Source organism: Rosa chinensis, chromosome 7 (genome assembly GCF_002994745.2).
Source record: "Rosa chinensis cultivar Old Blush chromosome 7, RchiOBHm-V2, whole genome shotgun sequence".
NCBI lineage: Eukaryota > Viridiplantae > Streptophyta > Magnoliopsida > Rosales > Rosaceae > Rosa > Rosa chinensis.
Window position 1 is genome coordinate 1,772,576 of NC_037094.1, and position 27,413 is coordinate 1,799,988.

At 38.5% G+C, this 27,413-nt stretch overlaps 3 protein-coding genes across 4 annotated transcripts; 2 read left to right on the forward strand and 1 right to left on the reverse strand.

The window, feature by feature from the left end:
- Positions 1 to 628: 628 nt before the first annotated feature.
- On the forward strand, positions 629 to 5,986 carry LOC112178924 (nucleobase-ascorbate transporter 6). The gene is made up of 15 exons (XM_024317198.2): positions 629 to 857; positions 1,097 to 1,229; positions 2,025 to 2,122; positions 2,210 to 2,386; positions 2,634 to 2,734; positions 2,945 to 3,020; positions 3,107 to 3,166; positions 3,291 to 3,475; positions 3,740 to 3,836; positions 3,994 to 4,080; positions 4,714 to 4,772; positions 4,879 to 4,970; positions 5,087 to 5,164; positions 5,264 to 5,424; positions 5,524 to 5,986. Exons 2-15 carry the CDS (start codon positions 1,127 to 1,129, stop codon positions 5,740 to 5,742), a joined length of 1,593 nt encoding a protein of 530 aa, XP_024172966.1. The 5' UTR covers positions 629 to 857; positions 1,097 to 1,126; the 3' UTR covers positions 5,743 to 5,986.
- A 9,142-nt stretch (positions 5,987 to 15,128) lies between these two features.
- Positions 15,129 to 16,975, forward strand: LOC112177258. Its single transcript, XM_024315554.2, has 3 exons — positions 15,129 to 15,815; positions 15,895 to 16,052; positions 16,545 to 16,975. Exons 1-3 carry the CDS (start codon positions 15,464 to 15,466, stop codon positions 16,689 to 16,691), a joined length of 657 nt encoding a protein of 218 aa, XP_024171322.1. The 5' UTR covers positions 15,129 to 15,463; the 3' UTR covers positions 16,692 to 16,975.
- A 6,502-nt stretch (positions 16,976 to 23,477) lies between these two features.
- LOC112180297 (protein SDA1 homolog) lies at positions 23,478 to 26,776 on the reverse strand. Of its 2 annotated transcripts, none has more exons than XR_005804182.1 (6): positions 25,130 to 25,415; positions 24,861 to 24,934; positions 24,675 to 24,749; positions 24,459 to 24,560; positions 24,270 to 24,347; positions 23,478 to 24,136 (listed from the first exon to the last, which is right to left on the reverse strand). XR_005804182.1 is itself a non-coding variant. In XM_024318828.2 (6 exons), exons 1-3 carry the CDS (start codon positions 26,772 to 26,774, stop codon positions 24,746 to 24,748), a joined length of 864 nt encoding a protein of 287 aa, XP_024174596.2. In that variant the 5' UTR covers positions 26,775 to 26,776; the 3' UTR covers positions 23,478 to 24,136; positions 24,270 to 24,347; positions 24,459 to 24,560; positions 24,675 to 24,745. The 2 variants fall into 2 exon arrangements, 1 of the variants encoding a protein (XP_024174596.2); XM_024318828.2 differs by lacking the exon at positions 25,130 to 25,415 and adding an exon at positions 25,989 to 26,776.
- Positions 26,777 to 27,413: the final 637 nt, after the last annotated feature.

A 27,413-nucleotide genomic window follows, 5' to 3' on the forward strand; every position in this document is an offset into this window, starting at 1 on the left:
TGTCAGCATTGAAAAACCGCGTTTATTGTCTGAGGGTATAGGCGTCCTTTCTCACAAGTGGAATTCGGTGCATCCTTCTAGGGATGTTGGAAACTGAGAATTGATAGAGCCAAAGCACCTTTATCTGACGCAAATGCAAAGGCAAAGCTGTGAGCCTGTGAAACGCCGTCGTTTACTTCCCTCTTGAAGTCTTGACTCGCAAATCGCAATCAATCATTCCTCGGGTGACATTATCATTTCCACCTATTGGACTCTTTTTTCTAATGACTTTCCTCTGTCTCTTTGCACAGCTGAACTACACTCATTTTTAAACAACCAGACAAACCTCCCGGTCCTCCCCTTAAAAAACATAAATCCATTTTAATACTTAAGGTTGTGTTCATCATGCTATAATCTCATGTTTTGTGAAGTGTTCTAGAGTCTAGAGAGAGAGAAAATAGTATGTGACTCCATACTTAATAAGTAATTTCAATTTTATATATATATAATTTTATTTTTTTTAAAAATAATTAATATATTCACTAAATAATATCGAATCGTCCATTTTAATTGTTACAAGTACAAGGACAACGTTTAACAATTACAACGTTGCTCTGAATCGCTGCTCTAATTTTCAGTTACTAAACCACTTTTACATTTCTAGCTAAAAGCTTGAAGCTTTAATCATAGTTCACCTGCTCGCATAGTCACACCGTCTTAACTCTGCTTTGCTCAACCAAACACCTGGATTTGCTTCTCTCTGCTCTCTCTAAACTCTCTTCTCTCCTCTAGGTCTGTGGGGCAGAAGGGTTTTCGGACTTTAAGCTTTTCCCCACTTTCATTTTGGCTCTTGCTTTGCCACTGCAGCTGGTTAAAAGGTACTTTTGCTCATCTTTTCCTTCTTACTATTTTTTCCCTCAATCTCAATTATTTAACACCCAGTTTGGTTCACTGTTTGAAAGCTTCTAGCTACACTGTCTCCTTTATTTGGTGCTCTAGTTTTGTGGGCATCTCTAAAGTTTTTATCTTTCTGGGTCATCATATTGGTGACTGGTTTCTCGTTGGTCTTTGTTGGATTTGGGATCTGGGTTTCATTGCTTCTGGTGTTTGTTTCTAGAGAGAGAAAGGAAGTTGTAGACAGAGAAAAATGGCTGGAGGAGGTGCTGCAAAGGTGGATGAGCCACAGCCTCACCCACCCAAAGAACAACTACCTGGCATTTCCTACTGCATTACAAGTCCACCTCCATGGCGTGAGTACCTCTACTCCACATTCTGTTATTGTTTTTCACTTTTTTTTTTTTTCTAGTTTGCATTCTGAGCTCTATGTGTGACTTTTGAGCAATAGTGTAAAGATTGTTCTTGGTGGTGGATCTTTAGTTTCAAAGTTTGATTCTTTTGGATCTTCATGGTATATCTCAGGCATGTTTTAGATAATTCACTCTTTAATTTGTTTTCTTTTGGATGCGTGATCCCTGTATTTCGTCGCTGAAAGTAGCTTTTTCTTTGTTAGATGCCGCTTTTCAGAAAGGAAATAAAATAAGTATAAATTGAAATATGCTTTCCCTATTTTCTTTTTCAGACTGAGTACAGAATTATTATTGTTATGATAAAAGAATCTACTAGTGTTCTCCTTCAACTTATGTTTGAATTTTGCCTTTGGGGATTTTATTTGATTTATGTGCTTTCTGTTAATTGCTTTATGTTTAGCGCTAATTTGTGAACCTGGCATCCGGTTTTCCACTAGTGGTAACGTGAGCTACGTGCCTGATTCTTGAAATCAGCTGATTTTGTATTTCTCTAGTTCTCTCCAGACTTTGGTTTCTCATCACTCTTTGGGCCTTTGGCGAAGCTTTTCTGCTTTTTTTTTTTTTTTGCTAATGGTGCTTTAAGTTCTAATTTGGTAGTTCTGCTTTAGGCAATTAAATAGAACATTTTGCATTAGACATTTGGTAGTTCTGTTTTTTGATGTTGTTGAGCAACATTATTCTTGAGTCCTGCTGTTATGTTCCATTGTTTAACAAAATTGTGGGCCATTCCTGATTCAGCCGAGGCCATTCTCCTTGGGTTTCAACATTATCTTGTGATGCTTGGCACTTCAGTTCTCATTCCTAGTGCTCTTGTTCCCCAGATGGGAGGTGGAAATGTAAGAATAGATTGATTTCAACTTATTTGGTTTTCCTTCAAAATTGACCCAAAACATATTTCTAAGTGTTTCCTTCAATTGTTATAGGAGGAGAAGGCCAAGGTGATCCAGACCCTACTCTTTGTTGCTGGTTTGAACACCTTGAAGCAAACATTGTTTGGGACTAGACTACCTGCAGTGATTGGAGGGTCATACACGTTTGTTCCCACCACAGTTTCAATCATATTAGCTAGTCGATTCAGTGATTCTCAAGACCCTATAGACGTAATCATCTGAAACCCATCTCGTTTTACATGGTGGTCATATTCTAAATGTGAATTCTTTGTTACTTGCGGTCCAATGTATGATGCATAATTAAGTGACAACAGTTGTTTTTTTTTTTTTTTTCTCATGTGTCACTTGAACTTCTTGTGGAGACCACTGAATGCTAAAGCACCAACTGCTGGATTTTATCTTACCATAATCCATTTCTAAAAACTAAGCAAGATTAGTGCCTGTGTTTTCATTTCAGAAATTTAAGAGAACAATGCGGGCAATTCAAGGAGCTCTTATTGTGGCCTCAACCCTTCAGATAGTCTTAGGCTTCAGTGGCCTTTGGCGTAATGTTGCAAGGTTGGTTCTAATCTAAATAAATGGAATTCCTACATTGGTGTTATAAAGATCAATCAAAAAGTTCTCTGCTTTATACAGAAACACTTCAGATTTCTCAAGTAAATGGCTTCCTGAAGTTGAAGAGAAATTTTTTTTGATGGTGACGTTTTCTTGTTAAACCTTAAAGTCATGCTGGCTATAACTATTCATTTATTTCTTTCTTTCTTTCAGGTTTTTAAGTCCACTGTCAATTGTTCCATTGATAGGACTAGTTGGTTTTGGACTCTACGAGTTAGGTTTTCCTCTGGTAAGTGTTAATCTGAGATGGGTATGCATATAGACAGTGAATCAAGCTCTCCCAGTTATTTATTAATGTTTGTTCTGCATGTTTAGCTTGCCAAATGTGTTGAGATTGGACTGCCAGAGCTTATCATTTTAGTATTTGTCTCTCAGGTAAACGTGTGACATATTTATATCCGTGTTAAATCTCTTTCCTTCAGAATTTTAATTGTTGTCACCATATGTAATAGTGATAGTTGCAAGGCTGATGTTGTTTTCTGCATTGATTGTGTTGCAGTATTTGCCCCACATATTTCACAGAGGAAAACATGTATTTGATCGTTTTGCTGTTCTATTTGCCGTTGTGATCGTATGGATTTATGCTCATCTGCTCACTGTTGGTGGGGCATATAATGATTCAGGCCCCAAAACACAAGCAAGTTGCCGTACTGACCGCGCTGGACTTATAGATGGTGCTCCATGGTTAGTGCGGAATGTGTCCTTAAATGCAGATTGCCTTTTCATACCCTTATATAGGAGTATAAGAGGTGGACAAGGAATAATTAAATTGGACTTATATTAGAAATGAGAAAGTAGACCATGCTAGGAACTTGAAGCATGCTATGACGTCTTCCATCCTTTATTGCATAGCTGGAATGTGATTATACATTCGTCACTAGCAACTTACTTTTCTGCATTGATACATAATATTTGTTGGAATGAATGCTTATTGAACGGGGTCTGCAGGATAAGAGTTCCGTATCCCTTCCAATGGGGAGCACCTACATTTGATGCTGGTGAAGCCTTTGCTATGATGACTGCGTCTTTTGTTGCTCTCGTAGAGGTTTGTTCTCTTTATGCCATATGAGTTGCTATTTATTGAGAAGCCAAAATCTCTGTCATCATAGCTTTTGTTTTTAATCCAGACCTTGATTTTGATTTGGCCCCTAATGGTGCTCTTTCTTTTCTATCTTTTTCTCAAATGTCCAATGGTAAAACAGTCCACTGGTGCTTTCATTGCTGTATCAAGGTATGCTAGTGCAACTCCAGTGCCACCTTCTATTCTGAGTCGTGGGGTTGGTTGGCAGGTAAATTAGCTGATCTGTTAAATTTTTAATACTCTACAAATAACAGGTTTCTTTTAAGAGCTAAACTTTGTAAGCACCCCTTACATTTGAGGATAAATTGCACATAAACTTCTTGCTTCCAAACCTAAATAAACAGCTTTATCACTAGGGTAAAGCTATGGTATGTTAACATTTCTCATACATCAATTATTTTTACCACTTTAATGACTCATGTTACCACTTTGAGGACTAATATTACTATTTTGAAGACTCATGTGGTAATTAAGAAAATTTACCACTTTAAGGACTCATGTTACCACTTTGAGGACTAATATTACTAATTTGAGGACTCATTCTACCACTTTTAAGACAATGGTATGCATACGTTAACACATTGTAGAATTTTCCTTAAAGTGGTAACATGAGTCCTTAAAGTGGTAAAAATAGTTGATGTATGAGAAATGTTAACGTACCATAGCTTTACCCTTATCACTATACGAATGCAATAGTATTTTTCTTTCTATTTTAGTCAATCCACTTATGCATGTTTCTACTTAACAAGGTCACTTTCTCAATAAAGTCTCTCATTCCCAACCATGAATAGTGTTCTCCATCTGTATAATTTAGCCAATTAACTGTATACTTATCTTTCAGGGTGTTGGGATTCTGATTTCCGGGCTATTTGGAACTGTGACCGGATCCTCAGTATCTGTGTAAGACTTGATGGGATAATATTTATGCTATTTAAACATAGTAGTTTGATTAAGCAGAAAATAAAGTTTCTACCTTATTCTGAGACTTCACTTGATCTCTGAGCAGAGAGAATGCTGGTCTTTTGGCATTAACACGTGTTGGCAGTCGAAGGGTTGTGCAAATATCTGCTGGGTTCATGATATTTTTCTCCATTCTGGGTAAACTGTCAAGTGTAAACTTATGCGACATTATACTATTATAGTTTACATAATATTGGCAGCTATCTGCAAGCGTTCGGGTTTCCTTGATACTCAGACATTTCACCATTTTTCAGGCAAATTTGGAGCAGTCTTCGCTTCAATCCCAGGGCCCATCATTGCTGCTTTATATTGTCTGTTCTTTGCTTATGTTGGTATGTGCATCTACTTTAAAATGCAGACATGTTGACAACTGTTTGACTCTTATACCACAATTATTGGGTAACATATTTCATTTCCTCATGCCTCCACAGGTTCGGGGGGTCTTAGCTTTCTCCAGTTCTGCAACCTGAACAGCTTTCGAACCAAGTTCATTTTAGGCTTCTCTATCTTCATGGGTTTGTCTATACCACAGTACTTCAATGAGTACACCCTCCTCAACGGTTATGGTCCAGTCCACACTGGAGGAAGATGGGTATGCACCGAATACATCAAATCTCGTATAAGCTATTGTTGAATCATGTAATGGTTGGTTATAATCTTCACTGATAAAATGCTCGTCTTCATTTGGCAGTTTAATGATATGATCAATGTCCCTTTCCAATCGGAAGCGTTTGTGGCGGGCATTATTGCATATTTCTTGGACAACACGCTGCATCGAAATGACAACACAGTTAGGAAGGACAGGGGTAAACATTGGTGGGACAAGTTCCGGTCATTCAAGGGTGATTCAAGGAGTGAGGAGTTCTATTCATTGCCGTTCAATCTAAACAAGTATTTTCCATCTGTATGAAGAGCATGCATGGTGATGAGTTTTATGGAGGGGTTTATTATGTAATACTTATCCATCCCAACTCCCAAGTTCTCAACGACTGTGTTACTTGCGAATCTTTTACACGCTTAGCAATATAAGTTCAATGTCTTCATTCATAGGATATGCGGTAGTAATTTATTTCAGTATATCAATTCCTTGCTGTAAATCCAACTGGGGATGTGAATTGAAGTAGAGGCTTTGAAGCAGCTTTTTCCGCTTTCTAGTTCCGAGTCTACAATTATTTTCACCCTAGTCTACAATTTTGAATCTTTAAGGGCACCCTAGAATAGCAAAGTGCCACCATTAATCACCCTTCTCTTTTGGGTCAAGGGAATAATATTTCTCAACAACCGTCACAAGTGAACTAAACGAAAATCTCCCACTTATTGTGGATCCTACAATTAAATGTTGGTTATTATGGGTAATGAAAATTTTTGTTATCTTGATGCATGTTGTCGTCGGTTGTAGGGATGGCAATGGGGAGCGTAGGGTAAGGGGATTAAATTATCATCTCCATATCTAACTTCATTCCCCATCCCCTTACCCGCTCCAATCCTGTAATAAGATATTGGGGATTCCCTGTCCCCGTCTCCATTGGGGATTAGGTCCCTGTACCCGTCCCAATCTCCGTTAACAATATTACTAATTTACTATATAAAAATTCATACAAATAATTTTGGATTGTAAAATATGAAGTTAAAATCAAATATCAAAATAAAATAAATTTTTTATTTCAATCAAGGAAAATTGACATGTTGATAAATATTTATACTATTATTAAGAGAAGAGATTTTGTTAGCCAAAACGAAAAAAATGTACCAAAATGACCCTGAAATATTTAAAAACTTTACAACTCGTAAATTAGATAGAGGTAATATAGTCAAATTAAAAAATAAACAGAAAATAGGAAAAAGAAAAAAAAAATGGAGAAAGTGAAACAGATAAGAACTTGAAAAAAACTACCCACTTCTATAAAAAACTACCCACTCCTGTAACAAAAAAAAAAAAAACATTCACACACATAGTGTGTGAGGCCCATCTAGTCTTTTATTAAAAGAATCTTCCTTTTTGAACATATTAATTAACAAAATTTAAATATTGATAAAAAAAAATGAAGTTTACATAACTATTTATTTATAAATAATATCAAATATATATATATATTTCAGATAATTCTTATTGGGTGGGTATGAGAATGGGGATTAAAACACCACCCCTGTCCCGTACCCGATTTCAAAATTCGAATACTGGGAATCCCCATCCCCGTTACCTGATTTCCCCTGAATTTCTCTCCGTTAAGGTCGAATACCCGATGAGGATTTTTGCCATCCCTAGTCGGTTGCCTCTCCAAGACTAGCACATAAATATTTCTTCATTATTTTTTTTGAGTAAAGGTCATACTTTATTGAATATGGAGAATTCCACAAATAGTCACTCAGCTATGACTCATTCGACACTTTGGTCATTGAAGTCATCCAAAGAGTATTTTTTATAATTTTTTTAATGAAAAAAATTAACAAATTGACTTAAGTGATTGACAATGTAATAGTTGAGTGACCAAAGTGATATATTTGAAACATCTGTGACCAAAGTGTCGAATGAGTCATAGTTGAGTGACCATTTGTGAAATTTTCCCTTATTGAATATGGGAAGAATTACAGAGCACTACATTCAGCTACAATTGCAGCTACAAGGAAACTAGGTATAGAAAAGAAAAAACTCTCATGCCGTAAAGAGTTGGCATAATCTGCTGTAAGATGAGCCACCAAATTGGCCCCCCTCCTGGTATGTAGTATACTAACATTTGGATAGCAGTTCAATACCTCCACAATGTCCTCATAAAGTCTTCCCAATAAGGAAGTATTCCTTATAGCTCCAGATGAAACTTGACATTGCACTAAAATGGAATCTGTTTCCAAAATAATTGGCATCATGCTATGATCTCTAGCAAACTCTAAAGCAGCTTGACATGCTAGTGCTTCGGCATGCTTAGCTGAGAGAAGATTGTCAAGTGGTTTAGCCCCTCCTGCTATCAAAGCTCCAGATGAATCCCTGATAACGAAACCTAAACCCCCCTTCTTCGTTTCCAAATGAAAAGACCCATCATAGTTAGCCTTTAGAACCCCCACTGGAGGATGTTTTCAAGATGCCAGTTTAGACCGCTGTCCCGTATTCATCACTCTCACATTATGCAACCTAAATTTTGCAAGCCCGGCACAGGCTTGTAGAGCAACATCAATAGCAAGAGATTTCTTTTGTTTCCACACCATATTTCTTCAATAGTTGATCAGTTTGTACCCAAATATCACATATGACTTTTGTTGCGTGAAAAAGTTTTATTTTTCATAAAAAGGAATTTCATTCTAGGGTTCATTCAAATAAAGTGCAATTCAAACGGATTGCAATCACAACTCCTAACAAGGGGCTACAATCAACGACAAACATTAATAGATTAATACCAAGTATCCTCACTCCGAAGAGGAAAAACTGACATGTCAATAGATTAAACGACGGAGACAAAATTAGGGAATTGACCGAGCCAAATTGACCAAACTAGTCAGCAATAAATGAAATGAGTGACCACAATAGAGAACTATAGATTAGGGAACTGACCGAGCCAAATTGACCAAACTAGTCAGCAATAACTGAAATGAGTGACCACAATAGAGAACTATTTGGTAGGTCATTCCAGGATCTCCCGATCACATTCACACACAGTTTTAAGCCAGCATAAACCCGGGTCTTATGAACAACGAACCAGGTACTCAAATCATGTTGACACCCGCCGGAATCCATGTTGACAACCATAACGAATAATAATAATAATAATAGTCCTTTATTTTTTTTAAAGGAAATAATAATCCTTCATAAATACAAAGGGTTTTGTCAATCCTCGAAGGAAGAAAACATAGAAGGAAGAAGAAGACGATGGCGGGAAACGCAATGGCATCAGAAAAATCAGAGGTGTGGGCGGTGTATAGGATGCATGATGAACTCTATTAGAGTGGGATCCATTCTTTTGGCGTAGACGCCATGCGAACTGTCCTTTCCTTCCTCAAAGTGAACTTAATTAGATAAATATACTAAACGAAGGAATAATCATTGTTTAGGTTTTTGAGTTTTGGCGAGATCTTGCCTTCTTAAAGGAGCAGGAGGAGGAGGAGGCCAAGAGCTGCAGATCCTCACTGTCATCATTCCCTGCTTCCGCAGATGGAAAATGGAAGACGCCATCGAATTTGTCATGTAGACCTAGCCTTCAGACTCCATCATAATAAATCTAGCGTTGTGGATTTGAAAAAGGTGAAACTCGCTCTTGATAGTGTCCAAACTTGTTGCTTATTTTCCAGATTGGTCTGTTGACACTAGTAAGGACTAAGATGAGGCTGATAATAAGGACCAAGTTCATCAACAGGGAATTTTAGCTTGTACCAATACCATGATGAAATCAAAAGGCTAAAGAGATTGCTAGGTTAATTTCTTAGTTTCGTATGGTTTATTATTATGTAATAGTGTAATACTAATCCATCCCAAGTTCTCACCAACTCTGTGTTACTTCACACGCTAAGCAATATAAGTTCAATGTCTTCATTCATAGGATATTTTTCTATACTTCCAACCTTAAATTTTTTGCTTTGAGGGAACAACTTGAAGCACAAAACAAAACCAAGACACTATAACGTACAGGGTCTCTCGATCTATCCAAATGCAAAAACTTGCAGAAGCTTCGTTTTATGCAGTAGCAATTCATTTGCTGTGAATCCAACTGGGGAATGTGAATTGAAGTAAAAGCATAGAGACATAGTAAAGGTAGTGTACCATGAGAGTTACATTTAAATAATTATTTGCATTAAGGTCCTAATCTAACACTTTCTCATAAAAAAAATAATAATAAAAAAAACCTAACTAAACACTATAAATAATGCAGAGGAGAGCGACGCCTCTGATCTCCGTCACTTCGTCGTCCCAAAGAAAAAAGAAAGAAAGAAGAAAACGAAGAAAGAGAGAGGGAGAGAGTAACCACCAAGTTGTTCGAGAAATTCGAATCGGAAGATTGATGGTCGATTATGTTTCTTGTGGAAAGGGCATCGATACGATTGAATCCTTGTTCAAGCAATCCGAGGAATCTATTTGGGATTATGTGATAGATTCGATCGTCGCGGAAGCCAAAAAAACACTCCATAAGTCTACTCCTTTGTATTTTAATGTGAACTTGGGTATTTAGTTTCCTAAACCTTAATTATTTTTGACTCTCCGGCATGGAGGGATATATAAGGCCTATAGACGTGGACATGGTGAAGAAAGTTGTTAGGATTATCACAAGGGACGAGAAGCGGAAGCAGGAGCAGTTGCAGAAGCTGGAGGAGATCGAAGCAGTGGAACTACTCGAAGTCGGAGGAGGAGTACCCTTCAGCCTCCTAATTTTTCATTTACCTTATTTCTATATTCTTAATCATAGATTTTGCTTGTTTATTACTACTTCTTTGCTAAGTCGTTGTTGACCTCTTTGACACAGAATGAGGGGAGGACCAAATTCATCAAGTAATGCAGATCCTTTTTCTCTTAATTATATACCATGATAAAATTAGAAAGCTAAAGAACTTCACATCCATGTACTGTCTCAAAGTTGAATGACTTTAGTATTGTTTATATTTATATAGGCTTCTTAGGTTCATATGTCATTTATAACTTGTAGGGTTCTTGGGTTCATTTTCCCTTGGTCTCAGGGATTAGATGAATGGCCTTGTTGGTTGTTACGTACTATTTTATCTACAAACCCTTTTTTCTCTGATCTTGAAAACTTATTCCTACCAGAGTTCGAGGTAGCCTTTAACCAACTCTTTACAGCCTTGGTCTTCCCATATTCGACTAAAGGAACGCGAAGAGGAGCAGATCCTCGATCTGATGATTCCCTACATCAGCGGCTTTAGTATCTATGACTGCGGCATCGAATGTTTCCTGAAAAGAATCAGAGAGCATATTGATAGGTGTCGCGTCCTGGACAACTTGGAGACAGTGAAACTCGCCCTTGAGAGTGACAATTTTCGACAATATGATCCATATAACCCTAGTTGTTGACCTGTTTGACATAGGAGGAGGATGATAAGGCTAATGCTGAGGACCGAGTTCATCAACAGTTAAAAAAGAACGTCGTACCAGCTAAAGAGGAAGGGGTTGCTAACCAGTTAAAACAAGAAGAGAAAAGAGAATATGGAGATATGATAGATATTGAAGAAAGCGAGACTGTGACCCTTTTGAACCTGCCAGAACAAGAAAAAGAACTATGGGCAATGTTTGCGGTATTGGGACGAGGGCCGGAGCTAAGAGAAAGCATGACCTGCTTTAGCTCGGATATTAGTTTGTTTAGTATGCTGGGGATTTGGTATGTTTATTGTTGAGAACCAAAGCAGCTGTTTTGGAGTAACTTAACTTCACAACCATTATTATGACTCATTCCATGTCTGATATGTCTCTAGCAGTCTAGCACTAGTTAATTTATGAGTTGTTTGTTCTTTGGTGATGTTTCTACAAATTGAATTGTATATATCTTTATACAATTACAATCAGAAGCCATCCTGCTTGTTTAACAAGAGCAGTGTTATCACTAATAAGATTGGATTGCCTGTGAATAACATGCAGCTGGTACCCTTTTAATTGAACAAGCTCCTCATTCTTGTCTGTTTGTCTAGAGACTCTAGCCATCTCTATCATCAAAGAAGCCTGCGCGCAACATAAACAAAGCACTGCAAATAAAATTGATCGGTCAATATCGATCAACAGAAAATAGCTGATCTCTTCAAGTTTTAATACTCTACAAAAGAACAGGTTTCTGTTAGCAGCTAAACTTTGTAGGATAACCACTTGAAACTCGAAAAACCTACTTGGATAGCTAAAAAATATGTTTATAATCAAGGATATTGAAAATAGATGAATTGAATCGAAAATAGAGGATACACTCAGGTACAAAGATCATGCAAGCCCATGAGAACTTGTTATAATGATAAAAAAAAAAAAAATTAAAACTAGTTTTTAAAGGTGGAGGATTTTCACAAGGATATGTTTCTTTTCTTTTGTCACATATTAGGGTACCCAAGATGAAAGAAACAAAATCCAGCTCCTTAATCAAATCCTCCAACATCCTATTTGTTGTTTGGTACAGATAATAGAACACTTCATTGCCAATGGGAATGGCAAAAGGGACCTACAAATAACTACACATTGTGAAAGAAAACAAAAAACCAGCTTCTTACAAGAATTCCCAGAATCATTTCCTGCTGTTTGGTGAAGGTGTAAATAGAACTATAAATTCCAACAGGAGCATCAATTTGGGTCCTACTGCTGTTACATCAACTGTCTACCCACTTCAATTCATGAAAGGGAGAAGAAGCACAATGCTACCCATTTGTTTTGTGCGTGAATAAAATAGCACAAAGGAATAACCAGCCGTTCAATTCAATTCTTTCATGGGTTTTTTTTGCTTGCCATAATAATCTATATACAATTTCGAAGGGGCAATATCTTTCATTTAATGTTAAATGGGGTTCTAGACCCCCAATTTTAACTAATAAATTACTTTAATAGAACCCAAATTTTGTTACCTAATTAGAGTAAGCAGACAGTTTTACCTGGTTTATTTTCCATTCTAAAAGCTTCAATCCTCAAACGAAATAAACACTACAAAAATTTATAGTTGTACTGCAAAATTCAAAGATTAAAACAGAAAATATGGATGGACTACGGTCATTTCTCTCTCTTTACAACAATGTAGGATTTAACTATGATAACCTAAAGGAAACCACATTATGAGATTGGAAGATCTAGCTACAAGAGTCAAAGTTTCATGATCTTGAATGATAACCTTTGTTCCCTCTAATTAAACCCAAAATAATGTGGGCTTTCCCAGATAGATGTCCAAAGTTTCCCATTCATTGATTGCTTACTGGGTTTTCTTGCTTTCACAATTAGAGTAAACTGATCGATCTTCTTAATTATATCATGTGTATAGTACTTCAAGATTTGGAAATGCACAATTTGCCACGTGACATCATGTTTATATATCTCACATCAAATATGGTGAACTGAAGCATGTGGTAGATATTCTAAAAAATGTGTAAAAGAAGAAAGTGTAACTGTGTAAGATTAATTTACACCAATAGATAATGACATATCTCATTAAAATTGATTAATTTTGTTTAAGAATCTAGGCATTTGTACTATCTAATTATCTACAATACTACATGTGGAACTACAGTTTGAATTTATGCATGAAAAGTAGAAGCTTCAAACCCTAGTTGCACCCATCTTAATCGGCCCTCTTTCATTCTATAATGTAACTTGAGGTAATTATGCTTCCGCGAAGTAAAGCTCGTATAAGTATTACAATGGAGAATTGGAGATATAAGAGGGACCATATCGGTTTGTAGCCATAATTTTGAGACATAGAAATCTGACAGACTAATGGCTCCACCTCTTGATCTGTATCAACTATCAAATAATATTGTTCGATGCTAATTTCAAACCAACGAGCATTGGAACCTGATAGTGGTCCCTTGAGTACCCCATCACAATGATCATATAGGTCAAGCATGCATGGGAGGGAGATATGGTTCTCAATAATTTGCCCTAGCTAGGGTATCCATATTATTCCAAACTTTTGTCAAGCTCAAAATCCCCTGATTAACCTTCAAATATTGTGTTTTTTCGCTGGTTTATCTATTATTTTCTCGGATACCATTTTGGTCTTCTGCATTTTCTGTTTCTTTAAGTTGTATTTTGTTTATCTAATTCATCCGTTTTGAATGACGGTTAATACCTCTATTGATTTTTTGTTTTTGGTTAAGGGTATGGCTATCTTCTATTTGTATTCCTCTTATGTTTTAATAAATTGGGTTGGGATCAGGATCTTCTCTCTCTGATCCTAACAAAAAAAATAAAATTAGGATTGATCTCTAGAGTTAAAGAGAGTTTACTTCTTAGTTCTTACATGCGAAATTTGAATTCAATCTCCTCAAATCATACAAATCTTAATTCATTTATCCACACTATCTATCTCGTGCGAGTCCATCTCAGACCTTTAATCTAGCTTAATCATATCCCAATTTTCTCACCAATATGGTGTATTGGTTTTTGAAAAAAGGAAAACAAGTTTATGATGGCATCAAAGGTTAAAAGAAGGAAGAGGTTGCTTTGGTTGGCCGCCTAGGGAAGGAGAAAAAGCCAGAAGGGGAAAGCTAACAGCGGTCAGCAGCTAGATTTGTTCGAAAAAATCGGATCCTGCTTTTTCTCGAAGCACTTTTCCCTCCTCCTCCTTCTCTCGTAACGTAAAATCCGTCCATCAGCTCCGTCGCACGCGCGACACGTACTTAATACCCTAACGTGTTCGAAGCTCTGCTACTGAAAACGGCATGACTTGCTGGGTCCCACTTCGAAAGCTTTTGGTCAGTAACCTCCCGGAAAATATGAAAACGGAAACGGAATTCTCACGCTACATTCTATGGTCTTGTTTGGTGGGCAATACGAAACGCCTTTAATAAGGGTGAGGATGTATCCCACGCGTGCCGTCGGAGCGTGCAGAAGCAATAATGCAAAATGGATATTGGATTCAATGGGGGTCAATTTCATTTGTGGTCCTCTATATAGAATTATACGTATGAGTCACACCAGCTTATAAGTTTGTCCCTAAGCTATGACATTGAAGACTCGAGAATTATTTGGGAGGTCTATTAGTTGGTAGGACATGTGGATTTAATTCAATCATATATTTAACTAGTTTATATGCCATATAATAAACCAAATAAATACTTTATATTTAATTATTTTGTTCAATTCAGATTCACGTACATAAGTGATACAATGATATATTCATATTCGAGTTGAGCATGTCGGTCGTGTTGAAAAATAACACTCAGCTACACACTTCAATAAAAACTATTTGAACCGTTCAAATTATATTCTTTTAAATTTATTTAAAAATAATGATGGTCGGTTCAAACATATCGAATACACGTCATATTACGTTACCTTTCAATTGAAAATGCCATATGAGACTCACTCTCAAATAATGACGATGGTTTTCGAATATCTATCATACCCATTATGTTAGTTCATGCTTGATTGATTAGGAGCGGTCTTCATGGATGAAATAAGGTCAGAAGTGTTCACAAGAGAAAAGCACACGCTAAAACCTTTTAGTCACTATTGCGTGTATTTCACTTGGCAGCCGAGGCGCGTGGGGAAATCTGTAATACAGCACTAACGTACGGTCCTCGTTGTTAATTAAGGTTTTAAGCTTAATAAAGCAAACGTTGGACGACCTGTCGCAACTGAAAGTGCGTTACATACCTAATCACACAGATCAGAAACCGAAACCACCACCGCCCACACAACCTCAACCTCTCCTCTTCCTCTTCCTCTTCCTCCTCCTCGACCCCAACCAACCACGCCTCGCCACCTCATTCAAACCCACTGCTTTCCCAACTAAATTACCAAACTACCCCATTCCCAGGCTTAATCATATTTCTTAATTGCACCTGTGTAATAAAAGCCTGCAGGTTCAGAGAGAAATATAAATATAGAAGCAAAGATGAGAAGTGGGTGGTGGCTATAAAGAGCTTGTTGCTTAGATCAAACCACCCTCCTCTTCTTCTTCTTCTTCAACATTCTAGAGAGAGAGAGAGAGAGAGAGAGGGAGAGACTCAGAGAGATGGGAAATTGCCAAGCCATAGATGCAGCAACTTTGGTGATACAACACCCAAATGGGAAGGTCGAGAAGTTCTATGGGGCAGTGAGTGCTAGTGAGGTCATGAAGATGAACCCTGGTCACTATGTTGCTCTTCTCATCTCCACCACACTCTGTCCCTCATCAAATCCCAAATCCAAAACCAATGGTCCTGATAATAATGCTGGTGATGATCATGATCACAAGAATTCTGATATGACCAATGAGAAGAAGACTAGTTCTAGTACTGGTTCAGTTCGAATCACACGAATCAAGCTTCTCAGGCCAACTGATACTCTTGTTCTTGGCCAAGTTTACAGACTCATCACCACTCAAGGTACTAATAGTCCTTTTCTTGATTACCCTTTTCTGTTTTATGAGTTCAAAGTTTGAATCTTTTGGGTTGTGGGTTTCAGAGGTTATGAAGGGTCTGTGGGCAAAGAAACAAGCAAAGGGGAAGAGATCAAACCAGTTTGAGCCACTAACAGCAGCGAGGTTGCAGAGAGAGACAGTAGCAGCAGCAGCTAGCAGAAGATCTGAGGCTGCTTCTGAGCTGGACAAGGACAACAACCAGGTAATTAAAATTTTGTTTAGCACAATTATGTCTCTGCAAATTCTGCATTTGTTTTAGTTAATTCATCTAAATCCCTGTGAGTTCCTCAAGACCCAAGTTTGGTTCTGTTGTGTTGTTCAAGTGCCTTTAGGTACTTTTAAGTAAAAGCATTATTAATCAGACAAGAGCAAATATTTAAATAAATAAAAAAGATTCTTTTATTTGTTAATCACCATAAAATCGGGGAAAGAGCTTCAGCTTCCTTCTGTAACGGCCCCCAAATCATTAAAAAGATAAATAGTATTTTATGAACATACATGCTTGAGTTGAGCTTTCCCCTCCAATAAAATAAAATGGAGTCAATACTAATGGGCTAGCAAGTAAATAATGAATGAATTGGGTGGATTAATTGTGCTGTTGAATGCTTCATGACTAAGCAGTCAGAAAATTCATTCTCACATGAACAAATGAAATGTGAAAAACACTCTAACCATGTCAAATGCGTTATTTCAGGTGATGACTAAAACTGATAGACACCACCACCGACCTAGAACATCAACCTCATCGTCAGGGAGCACTAGTAGTAGTCAGTCTGCCGCAACAGCTCGACCAAGAACATGGCAACCTTCACTGCAAAGCATCTCAGAAGCTGCGAGCTGATGATCATGAAGACGATGATGCACGTGTTCAATCTTCGGCCACATGATGCGTAAGCGACAGTGGAGCACCAGTAATGGTTCATTACTCCGCCTGTAGATGATCTAAGCCTTCTTGATTAACATGTGAAAATCAACATTGGAAGGGGGATGGTAGAAGACTAGTTGATCATAAACTTATTATGTTCAGGTGAAGAGATCTGAATAAGTTGTGTATAGTAAAAGGGTGGCAGTTTCTAGGTAGCAATATGACTGTAAGAGAGTTTTTTTTTTTTTTTTTTTTTTTTAATGAAAGTTTACTTCAAGAAGAGAACTGCTCTGGTTTTAATTGATCTTGTCACTTCTGATCACATTCGGTCAAATAAACTTCAACTGCATAATTTAGAATGAACTATATGTATATTTTCTGATACCCAGAAACTGACTTGGGCTCGAAACTAGGGTCTCATGCTAAATCCTACCAACCCTCAGCCAATCAGTTAGAACTGAAATAGTCTTGAGCACTATTGAAGCAGTAAGAACCATACATACTGCTTGCAAATGATTCAAAATTAGGACTAATTTTTGACTGAATATTGTGATTCCATGAGTCATGATAGTGAAACTGCAAAGCTAGGAGATTTTTCAGACACCTTCTAACCCTTGGAGACATAATCATACCCTAATAAGATAACACATAAAGATGTTTAAGGGGAACAAATATATCTGCATTCAACTGCAAAAAGTTTGTACAAGTAGCAGGAGTGAGCTAAAAGAGGCTCCAAAGTTACCTTTAATCACCATGCACCATACTTTTTTGACTTTGAGAATTGAGACAACATCAAGTTGATACTTTCTACTAGTGCCAACAAGAGCATAGGTGAAAATGGAAACTTCCCCAGCATTGGCATCATTGGTTTGATTCCTTCCTTCTCTTTTTCATAATTCGCTGTACAGAGCAAGACAGACCAAAAATAACAAAGCAAAAGACGGCTTTTCCTTAACTTTATGTATAAAAACCACATTCACTCCGGGAATATATATTATTGCTCCACTATGAAATCATAGGAAGGAAGCCTTTTTTTCAAGTTAGGACAATTGCTAACAGCTAATCACCACCAGAAGAAGCTTTTAGCTAGGCGATGAAGCTTTCAATTGAATTCTATGCATTTGGATTTCGGGGTCCTCAGATTCCATGAAATATATGAAATCTCACTTTCCATTGTGGGTCATCATCACACGTTTGCGCATTGTGTTAGAGCAACTTATACAACATTGTTATAATCTAAGCATACGTATTTAGTCTGTCTGTTACGATCAATGAGTTGTGATTTGTTGATTGTTTGGAATAACTAACATCTTGAGGGTTACATGCTTAGTTCTCATTAGCATCATGAGGATGAGCGATCCAATGAGTTTTTTTTTTTTTTTTTTGCTAGAGTTGTTTGGATGAGTTGATGAGCATTTTTTTTTTTTTTTTTTTTTTTTTTTTTTTTTTTTTTTAAGGAGAAAGGGATTAGGCGATATTAGTTCCTCGGAGACAGACAATGTAGGGCACAAGTCCCACCCTCAAACCCGAAGGTGAAGGGTCTGCCCCACTCTGGGAACCCACCGCCCGTCCCCCAACTCAATTTATTAAAATAAAGAAGAAAAATACATCGTCCAAGAGATAAAACACAATTAACAACGAAATAAAAGAGAGGGAAACTTCCCCTCATGAACAAATCTACAAAAAGAAAAAACCAGCCACATAAGTGAAAACTGGACACACGAAATATGCCAGAATTGTGGTTGCGCCTGCATGTAGATGCATATGAAGCTAACTTTGCGCACGACCTCCTGGGAATAAAGGCCTCTGAGAAGGAGCGGGCAATAAAGGCAGACGAACATAAACATCTCAGCAACCTGTGAAGCGATAACTTGGGAGTCCCAAAAAATCCGCCTGCAAGTACCTGTGAAGCTCTGCAGGAGGGCTAGGATACCAGGTAAATGAGTGTTTTGAAACACCTAAGTTTGCCATCTTATCTGCAGCTGCATTCCCTTCCCTAAAAATATGAGTTCTACGAAATTGCATTTGCTGAATGTTCTTCAAGCAGTTTTGCCATCTAACTCTCAAGTCCCATGGAGGAGAGAAAGAGTTGGAGGAGAGAGATGCTAAAACACTAGTAGAATCACTTTCCAACCACAAAGTAGTCCAACCTCTAGTGAAAGCAACTTCAATAGACACAATAACAGCATAAAGTTCAGCATAAAAGGAAGAATTGCAACCCAGAGGTTGGCAAAAACTCCCTAAATAAACCCCAGAAGCATCGCGAAAAACTCCTCCACAAGCTGCAGGACCAGGATTACCTTTCGCCAGACCATCAGTGTTAACTTTAACCCAAGGAGGGAGGGGGGATGCCATAGGACGCGTTGAATCTTGGGCGCTTTACGAGGCTTGGGGCACACCCCAAGGGAAGAGAGAAGGCGGGAATCCAGGACGCCTTTATAGTAACCAGGAACAAGGGAACCGAATTGCCGAATCCATGCCATAATTGAACAACACAGTGTAGAAAAAGTAGGGGAACGATTATCAAACCTGAGTCTATTTCGCGCCTTCCAAATTTCCATGAAAGTAAGCAAACCGGCTGCCAACCACAAATTATAAAGCTGAGGGGAAAAACCCTTGTGACAAAAGCCAACCCAAAAATCCAACAGAGAGTCATAAGCAGGAAATGAGGTTCCAAACTGAGTTGCCAGCCATCCCCAAAGGTGTTGGGAGAAAGGGCAGTGTAAAAATAAGTGCAAAGTTGACTCTGCCGAACTGTTGCATAATTGGCAGATGGACACAATCGGAATCCCACCTCTTTTCAGCCGATCATCAGTGGGCAAGCGATCTAAGAGAATCCTCCAAGCCAAGAAAGAAAATCGTGGAGGAATGAAAGAATGCCAAATAGTAGAAGCCCAGTCTCTCGAAATAAAGTGTCGTCTAAGCAAGTTATAAGAATCAGTGAAGGATAACTCTCCAGAGGCTGTAGACTCCCAAATGAGCATATCAGGTTCAGTGTCTAAAGGGAGACAAATATCAGAAATTTTCCTGTACAAGTCTGGAAAGGTATCTAGGAAAAAAGAGGGAAACTGCCAAGAATGATCAGAGATGAAATCAGCCACACGTAGATCACTGAATCCTGACCAGTCGAAAAAACCCAACATTTCCAATATTGGATCTTGAAGCCATTTATCTTTCCAAAATGACACTGAACGACCATCTCCAATAATCCAACGACAATTGTGTGTGATATGAAGAGCAATAGAGCGGAAACCTGACCAGATTGAGGATTTGCGGTAGCTCACTTTGGAACTAGATAATATAGGATAACGAGTTCGCATATAATCACCCCATTGGTTCAAAGAAGTGAAAGAGTTCCATGCAAACCTTAAAACAGCTGCCGAATTAAGAGTTGCCAGGTCACGAATACCCACCCCGCCCTCTTTTTTCGGAGCGCAAACTTGAGTCCAAGTAACAGTGACAATTTTCCGAGTCTCAATATTTCCAGACCATATAAAATTACGCGCCCATGTAGATAACTTCTTCACGAGGTATGCAGGCCAATGATACACTGAAAAGCTATGAAGAAGCATACTTTGAAAAACAGATTGCACAAGTTGAGTGCGTCCAGCCATAGAAAGAAGCCTCCCCTGCCAACCCATTAACCTTGACTTAGCTCTATCGGCAATAACTTGGAGATGGCAGCTGCGGGGTTTTCCACAAAAAATAGGAACTCCCAGATAAATAAAAGGTAGGCGCCCTGCATGAAAACCCAATATACGTTGAACTGTACCTTTCCTGTGACGAGACCTAGCTCCAAGATAGAAAGTGCTTTTCTCCGCATTAATGAATTGCCCTGAAGCTGCACTATAACGGTCAAAAAACCCACGCAGCCGTTTAAGAGAGTTTTTGTCCCCACGGCAAAACACCATGAGGTCATCTGCATATAACACATGAGACGGAGCAGTGCATTTCCTGGGAAAAGATATTGGCTTCAATTGACGGGTTTGGAGAAGTAAGTGAAGGCCCCGGCTAAGAGCCTCCTCAGCAAGACAGAATAGAAGTGGAGAAAGGGGATCTCCTTGTCTAACACCACGAGAACACGTAAAGAAACCTTGAGGAGAGCCATTGATTAAAAGAGATAGTCTTGCTGAGTGAAGAATAGAGCTGATCCAACTAGTGAAAGTGGGAGAGAACCCAAAATTACTTAAAACTCGGAGCAGAAAATCCCAGTTTAGAGTGTCAAACGCCTTTGCTATATCCACTTTGATTCCCACATTTCCACCATAAGCCTTTCGGTCCAATAAGTTAAAGCATTCCGAAACCATACCAATACAATGATTAATTCGCCTACCAGGCAGAAAAGCTGATTGCTGAGGAGAAATTATACGTGTAGCAATAGACCCCAAGCGAGAAGCCAAAATCTTAGGTATAATCTTGAAGAGAAAATTGGCTAAGGCAATTGGGCGAAACTGAGTAATAAGCTGAGCATTTGGGACTTTTGGAATGAGAACTAAAAAATTGCAATTCATGTTGGGGAGGATCCAGTTTTGAAGAAAAAATTGACGAACACATGCCACCACATCAGAACCAACAATATCCCAACAAGCTTGATAAAAAGACCCTGAAAAACCATCAGGCCCTGGAGCACTAGAACCATCCATAGAAAAGACTGCACTTCTAATTTCCTCTGATGTAGGAATTGCAGATAGCACCACATTTTCATCGTCAGTCACAAGAGATGGAATAACTGAACAAACCTCATCCACATTTGTAGAAGGGGAGGAAATATCATAGAGATTCTGATAAAAAGCCACAGTATGTGCTGCAATGTCTGAAGGGTCAGTAAGTATCCTCTCCCCCACACGGATAGAAGACATTTGACTTTTGGCTGCACGAACCTTGGCGTAAGTATGGAAAAAAGATGTACTTCGATCCCCATCAGTAAACCACTTAACCCGAGCTCTATCTTTCCAATAAGTTTCTTGCATCCTCAGAGCATCTAAGACTGCAGACTTTGCAGCAATCTCATCCTCAAACCTTTGATCAGTCATGCCACGGGTCGCGATATCTTGTTGAATGTTGACTAAATTTTCACGAGCAGTAGCAACCTTTTGATGGACATTGCCGAAAACCGCTTTGTTCCAATCACGCAAACAATGTTTCAAAGCCTTTAATTTCTGCAAAGTAACAAACATTGGGCAGCCACAAAGTTGAAAGGAATTCCAACAATTAGACACTACTGCATGAAAATTTGGATGCTGCAACCACATAGACTGAAACTTGAAAGGCTTGGGACCACTTGGGGAGAGTTTCGAAGCAGAGAAAATCAATGGAGAATGATCAGAAGCAACGCGGGGAAGAGCAACACAACTAGTAAAAGGCCAAGCTTCAAACCAAGTGGTATCACAAAGACATCTATCCAAACGAAGCTCAACATGTCCACGGGTGCTCCAACCATTTGACCAAGTAAAGAACAAACCGGAAGTATCTAGATGAACAAAATCACAAGTATCAGACATACTTTGAAAATCTGCACAGGAGAGGCGAGAGGGAGATGGGCCTCCTGATTTTTCATGGGCTCCTAACACAGCGTTGAAGTCCCCGATTACCATCCATGGGATAGACGTTTGAGGACGAAGAGCATTAAGATCTTGCCATAAATCCCTGCGTTTGATATAAGAGGTAGAAGCATATACAAAAGAAAGTTGACTGGGATCATTGTCAAAAGGAACCTGTATTGTAACCTGCTGTTCGGAGTTGGAAATAATCGCCGGATTAGGAATATGAGAACCCTTCAACAGCCAAAGATTTGGAAGAGCCGCTCCACAGTCATTAGTTGCAACAAGATCCAAATTCAAAGAAGACCAAAAAACTGCTGAGATTGAGGTGAACTTAATCTTTGGCTCAGCAATGCAAACAAGATCAGGTTTGTGAATATGGCAAATATTAGAAAGCTCGGATTGGGAGTCATTGTTTCCTATTCCCCTAATATTCCAATAAAGGACCTTCATTGATTGTACTTTTTATTCTTTCTTCTGTCCCTCTTTGGATAAGGAGTTTCACGATCAAGAGCTAGAGTAGCTTGTCGTCTTTGTTTTTTCTGTTGAGACTTTGAGATAACCGGAGTGAAACCATTTTCAGTATTTTCATTAACTCCTTGACCAGTAATTAATGCGACATCCTTGGCTAAAGTTGCAACATGTTCAAATCCCGGGGGAGCACCCGCAGGTAAATCAACCAGATCAATCAGACTTTCCTCTTCCACCATATCATGCCAACTCTGACCACTATGTGAAGAGAGGGGGTTGGTTGGCTGGGCACTGTATGTCTTTTGCTCCATATTGGAGTTCACCTCTTCATCGCACATTTCATTATCACTGTCAACTTCATCATCTCCATCAGTAATGTGAACCGTAGGGTCCTCCAAACTAGTTGTTCCAACAACTGGAGCAAATTCATTAGGAATAGTGTCAACCACTGCTTCAGTTTCCTTGCTTGCAAGGATGGTAAACTTATTCTTATTGATCAGAGGAGACATGTTGCCTTTACAACTTTCAGGCTTCCTGTTGACTATGGGTTCATTAATGATGAGTTGATGAGCATGAGTTTGGATGATTTTGCCATTTAGACTTACTTATGTAGTCATGATAATATACAATAATACAATTGGCAAAAAAGGAAAATGAAAACCAACATGTTCCGTATTGCATTTCAAAGTAAGATCGATATTTAACAGTTGATATATTATGAATTAGCTAGAGAATGAGAAAGTGATAAGTACTGAAAATACCATTCAACTGTGTTTGATAAAGACAACTCAGAGAGACACTAAGTTTTTTGTGAGTCAAGCATGGCTAGCCATCAACATTTTCTGTCATTGTTGATGGCCCCGGTACCAAGAATCCACACCTAAACATATACTATTCAACATAGTTTAGGTTGAATATCAAATTTCCATAACCTGAGTAAGATATTCAGAAAACCAACCAGTCATTTGTGCAGAATGTTTAATCATGCCTTACCAATTTCCCAGGCCATCATGTATTCATCTTCATGAACACAAGGGTGAGGGTAACTTCAAGCCTTGGACTTTTTCGGGTTGAAACTTGAAACCCAACCAGCCCATTAAGCAAAATGCTCAAAGACTCCCACCAATTTCCAACTTCTGAGCTAGTTAGAGTCGACTTGTCAGCTGCTGGTCTCCTTGGGTGCTTGAGTTCAACATCATGAAGCCAGTCTCAGGAAGCCAACTACAGACAAGTGCATAACATGGATATGGAGAAAATAAGTGTCTCAAAGTGTGATATACATATTATTTGGAAGCATAGCAGTTAGTAGACAGCAGCACAGGTTGAAGATATTGTATCATTGAATGCGGATTGAAAGCAAGTGACCAGCATTTCCTACGGGTTGTGAAAGCATTAACCAAAACGTTACTCCTACACAAAGAGAAACATTGTTTAACGAAAGTCTCATTCAACGACAGAGCACTCTTGACCATCTTTGAACCCATTGGTCAATTTATGCCAAAGCATGTATAAAAGGCAGCAACATAATAACCAACACTAATACCCTTGTTAAAGCTGAGCGAGCTTTCTCTTAGCCCTGTCCCTAGTCGCACATTCTTCAGTTTTCGTATCTTCCCATAGTCTGAGTCATAAAAGAAAATCAGAAAACATATAAGGTTACAAAATAAGAGAGACTCCAAATTTATACAAAATTACAGAGGAACAGCTAGAAAAGGTGATTGAAGGAACTCACGGTGTGAGGCAGAAATTAACATCGACCATATTTTCTTCTTGTTCTGGCTGGTTCATAGGAGTCGCAATCCCGCATTCTTCATTTTTCATATCTTCACATTCCCTGAGTCATAAACGAAATCAGAAAACATAAAAAGGAGACAAAATAAGAGGGACTCCAAATGACCAAATCTATGTAGAATTACAAACAACAAGAGAGGTGATTCAAGGAACTTACGGCGGTGTGAGGCAGATTTCTTCTTGTTCTGGCAGGTTTAAGGGGGTCACAATCTCGCATTCAATACCACATTATCTGTGTCGTAAATCAGTAATCATTTAAAGCAGAATGAAAAGATACTCTTAATTTATTAGAGGAAACAGCCACAAAAGAACCTAAGGCTTGAAGGAGAAAGTAACAACTCACCTTTTCTCTTGTTTTAACTGGTTCACAGGGGTAACAATCCCTTCTTCATTAGTCGGTACAGTATTCTTTTCCAACTGGATCATGCAAAATCAAAGAAATTGTTGTAGTAAGATTGAACAGAGACAGAACGCAACAACTTTTAGCAACTTCGGAAATAGATTCGCACAAGTAGAAGCTTGAGGAGCAATATATAGTCCCAAGTCCCAACAGTAAAATACTGTTTGCAAGTAAACAGCACAAGAAAAAAGCAAGAGAACTGGGCCACAAACCTAATAAACAAGGAAATTTCACCAGAGCTAATAAATGATGAACCTGACTAAAAAGAAGGAAAGAAGATTGTAGTACTTGAAGATATACATGTTCAAAGACTGGTCAGAATTACAAAGTTATAACAGCATCCCAATTGCAAGAATTTGCAGCTTGTTGGCAAGAGGTACTCTTAAAAAAAAACAATACAGAGGATAATCAGAAGAATCGAAGAGCACAGAGTTCAAGCACACCACTAGACACCAAAACAATCGAGGCAAGAACCACATAGCTAGCAAACAGCAGAAGAAAAACACATAAAAGGGCACATAACCCCATTCATAAAATCTAAGAACAAAAGAACAAACTATAGCAACTCGGAATATATGTTAACTTCTACTGGCATTACTTTGTTTAAACACGTTTTTGTATCATTGCACGTGTAACGTATAGACGTCACTCAGTATATGCTAAGGCATTCTGAAGAAGGAAGTTCAAACTATTGCCAAAAAGAAAAACAAGCAATTTGATTTAGAAGGAGGGACTCAAATCCTGTTTACTCATTCCACAAATTTCTAGTACAATATCCACAGGTCAGAAAGAACTAGTCTCTCATATCCAAGAAACAACTATAGACTATATCTATAAATAAAAACTTGTCTGATGAACAAAACAACTTTGGAAATAGCCTTTTGGCATTAAGAGATGAATCATGTGCAAACAACTATTAGCATTAGTATCTAGCTATAAATCATATAGCATTATAATCAACAGTCATTAGTTTATTTTTTAGCACAAGAGTTTCATTGTTGTAATCCGAAAAGGAATGGATAACAACTAAAAACTAACAAGAGTTTACTCCGAAAAGGGTTTCTGCATTACCAGTTGATGAACTTGATCAGCATCAGCCTCCCTCTCCTTCTTCACACTTTCAACGGCTTTTTTCACAGTTTCCAAGTCGTCGAGGGTGCAAGACCTAGAAATATAACCTTTGACACGTGACATGAAAAATTCAATGCACCTTTTCATCCGATATTCGTGATCAACTCTGAATCTTTGTATGGTAAAGAATGAAATCATAAAAGTTAGGATTTCCTGCTCTTGGCCTTGTTTCAGACTGCATCCCATACTATTGCACTGTCGCTTCAATTCCTTGATGCCTGCTTCTTCAAACTTCTTCATGGCTGCTTCTCTCTTTTTAAGATCATCATCCCCGCCATCCGCCACGGCCTCATCCTCATCCACATACTCTTCCCAGTCCTCATCCGCAGCCTCATCATCCTCCTCGTCATCCTCATCCTCCTCCTCCGCATCCGCATCCGCTGACAGTTTAAAATCACCCGCCGCCGACGTCAGCCAGTTGTCATCGTGGTGGTGGTCGTCGTCATCATCCTCCACGCACCGTGGGTACAACGCTGCAAGTTTTTTTATTATCTCCACGTCTATCTCCTTAGATTTAAAGAGTTCCTGTTGGACGGCGTAGGCGATTGAGAAGAGTACTTGTCGCTTATCATCTTCCTGCAATTTTTTGAGGACATCTTCGATGGCAGCTATGGCCTCTGCTCGATCAGAATCGTTAAGTTGGACCTTCATCCTCGTCCATTGGAGATTCTCAAACACGGCATCGGGCTCCGTTTTCCACGACCAGAGCAAGTTTCTCTCCGCCATCTCTCTTTGTACGTGCAAAGTGCAAACTATGGGTATGTCGTGTGTTATCGTCCTGATGCATGTCCTGTACTAACTTATGCATAAGGTGTGCCTAGTTTATGTTTTTATTTTATTTTTAGCTCAGTTTGAGACTTGAGAGATGTTTATGGATCACATGTTTTTTAAATTTAAAATTATTTTAGGGAAACGGAATTGAGAGTAAATTGCTGTGTATTCTCATTGATAATAGGGGCCTCTTTATATAGAGGATTACAAGCATATAGATAGAGTTGTACATGGAAATATAATCGTACATTGATTGGATATCTCCTAAGATTCTCCGAGAATATCTCTAATATAAACCATATTTCAACTAGAGCAAGTAACCTTGAGTTTGGGCCAGACACATATTCTAGATTTACTTGAACACTCCCCCTTGTGTCGCCCAAACGTGGTGCTCCTCTCGTTGCCTCATTAAAAACCTTGCCGAGTAACAAAAACCCAGTAGGACAAAAATAACCTCGGTCGAAGGGGGAAAAGAGTACAACACACCCTTCACGTTTCGAGACCATACATGTAGACATCTCCCCCTGATGTCTGCATCTCCCCCTGAAGACTACGGTCATTGGAGTTCGGATAACTTCCGCAAACGATGCTACC

Bases quoted from the DNA above. Each gene is read 5' to 3' on its own strand.
- LOC112178924 (XM_024317198.2), top strand. From the start codon at position 1,127: ATGGCTGGAGGAGGTGCTGCAAAGGTGGATGAGCCACAGCCTCACCCA. The intron at 3,837-3,993 runs GTTTGTTCTCTT...ATGGTAAAACAG, and splicing joins CTTTTGTTGCTCTCGTAGAG to TCCACTGGTGCTTTCATTGC. The intron at 4,773-4,878 runs GTAAGACTTGAT...ATCTCTGAGCAG, and splicing joins ACCGGATCCTCAGTATCTGT to AGAGAATGCTGGTCTTTTGG.
- LOC112177258 (XM_024315554.2), top strand. From the start codon at position 15,464: ATGGGAAATTGCCAAGCCATAGATGCAGCAACTTTGGTGATACAACAC. The intron at 15,816-15,894 runs GTACTAATAGTC...TGTGGGTTTCAG, and splicing joins CAGACTCATCACCACTCAAG to AGGTTATGAAGGGTCTGTGG. The intron at 16,053-16,544 runs GTAATTAAAATT...GCGTTATTTCAG, and splicing joins TGGACAAGGACAACAACCAG to GTGATGACTAAAACTGATAG.
- LOC112180297 (XM_024318828.2), bottom strand. From the start codon at position 26,774: ATGGCGGAGAGAAACTTGCTCTGGTCGTGGAAAACGGAGCCCGATGCC. The intron at 24,935-25,988 runs GTAATGCAGAAA...TGCATGATCCAG, and splicing joins CTGATCAAGTTCATCAACTG to TTGGAAAAGAATACTGTACC.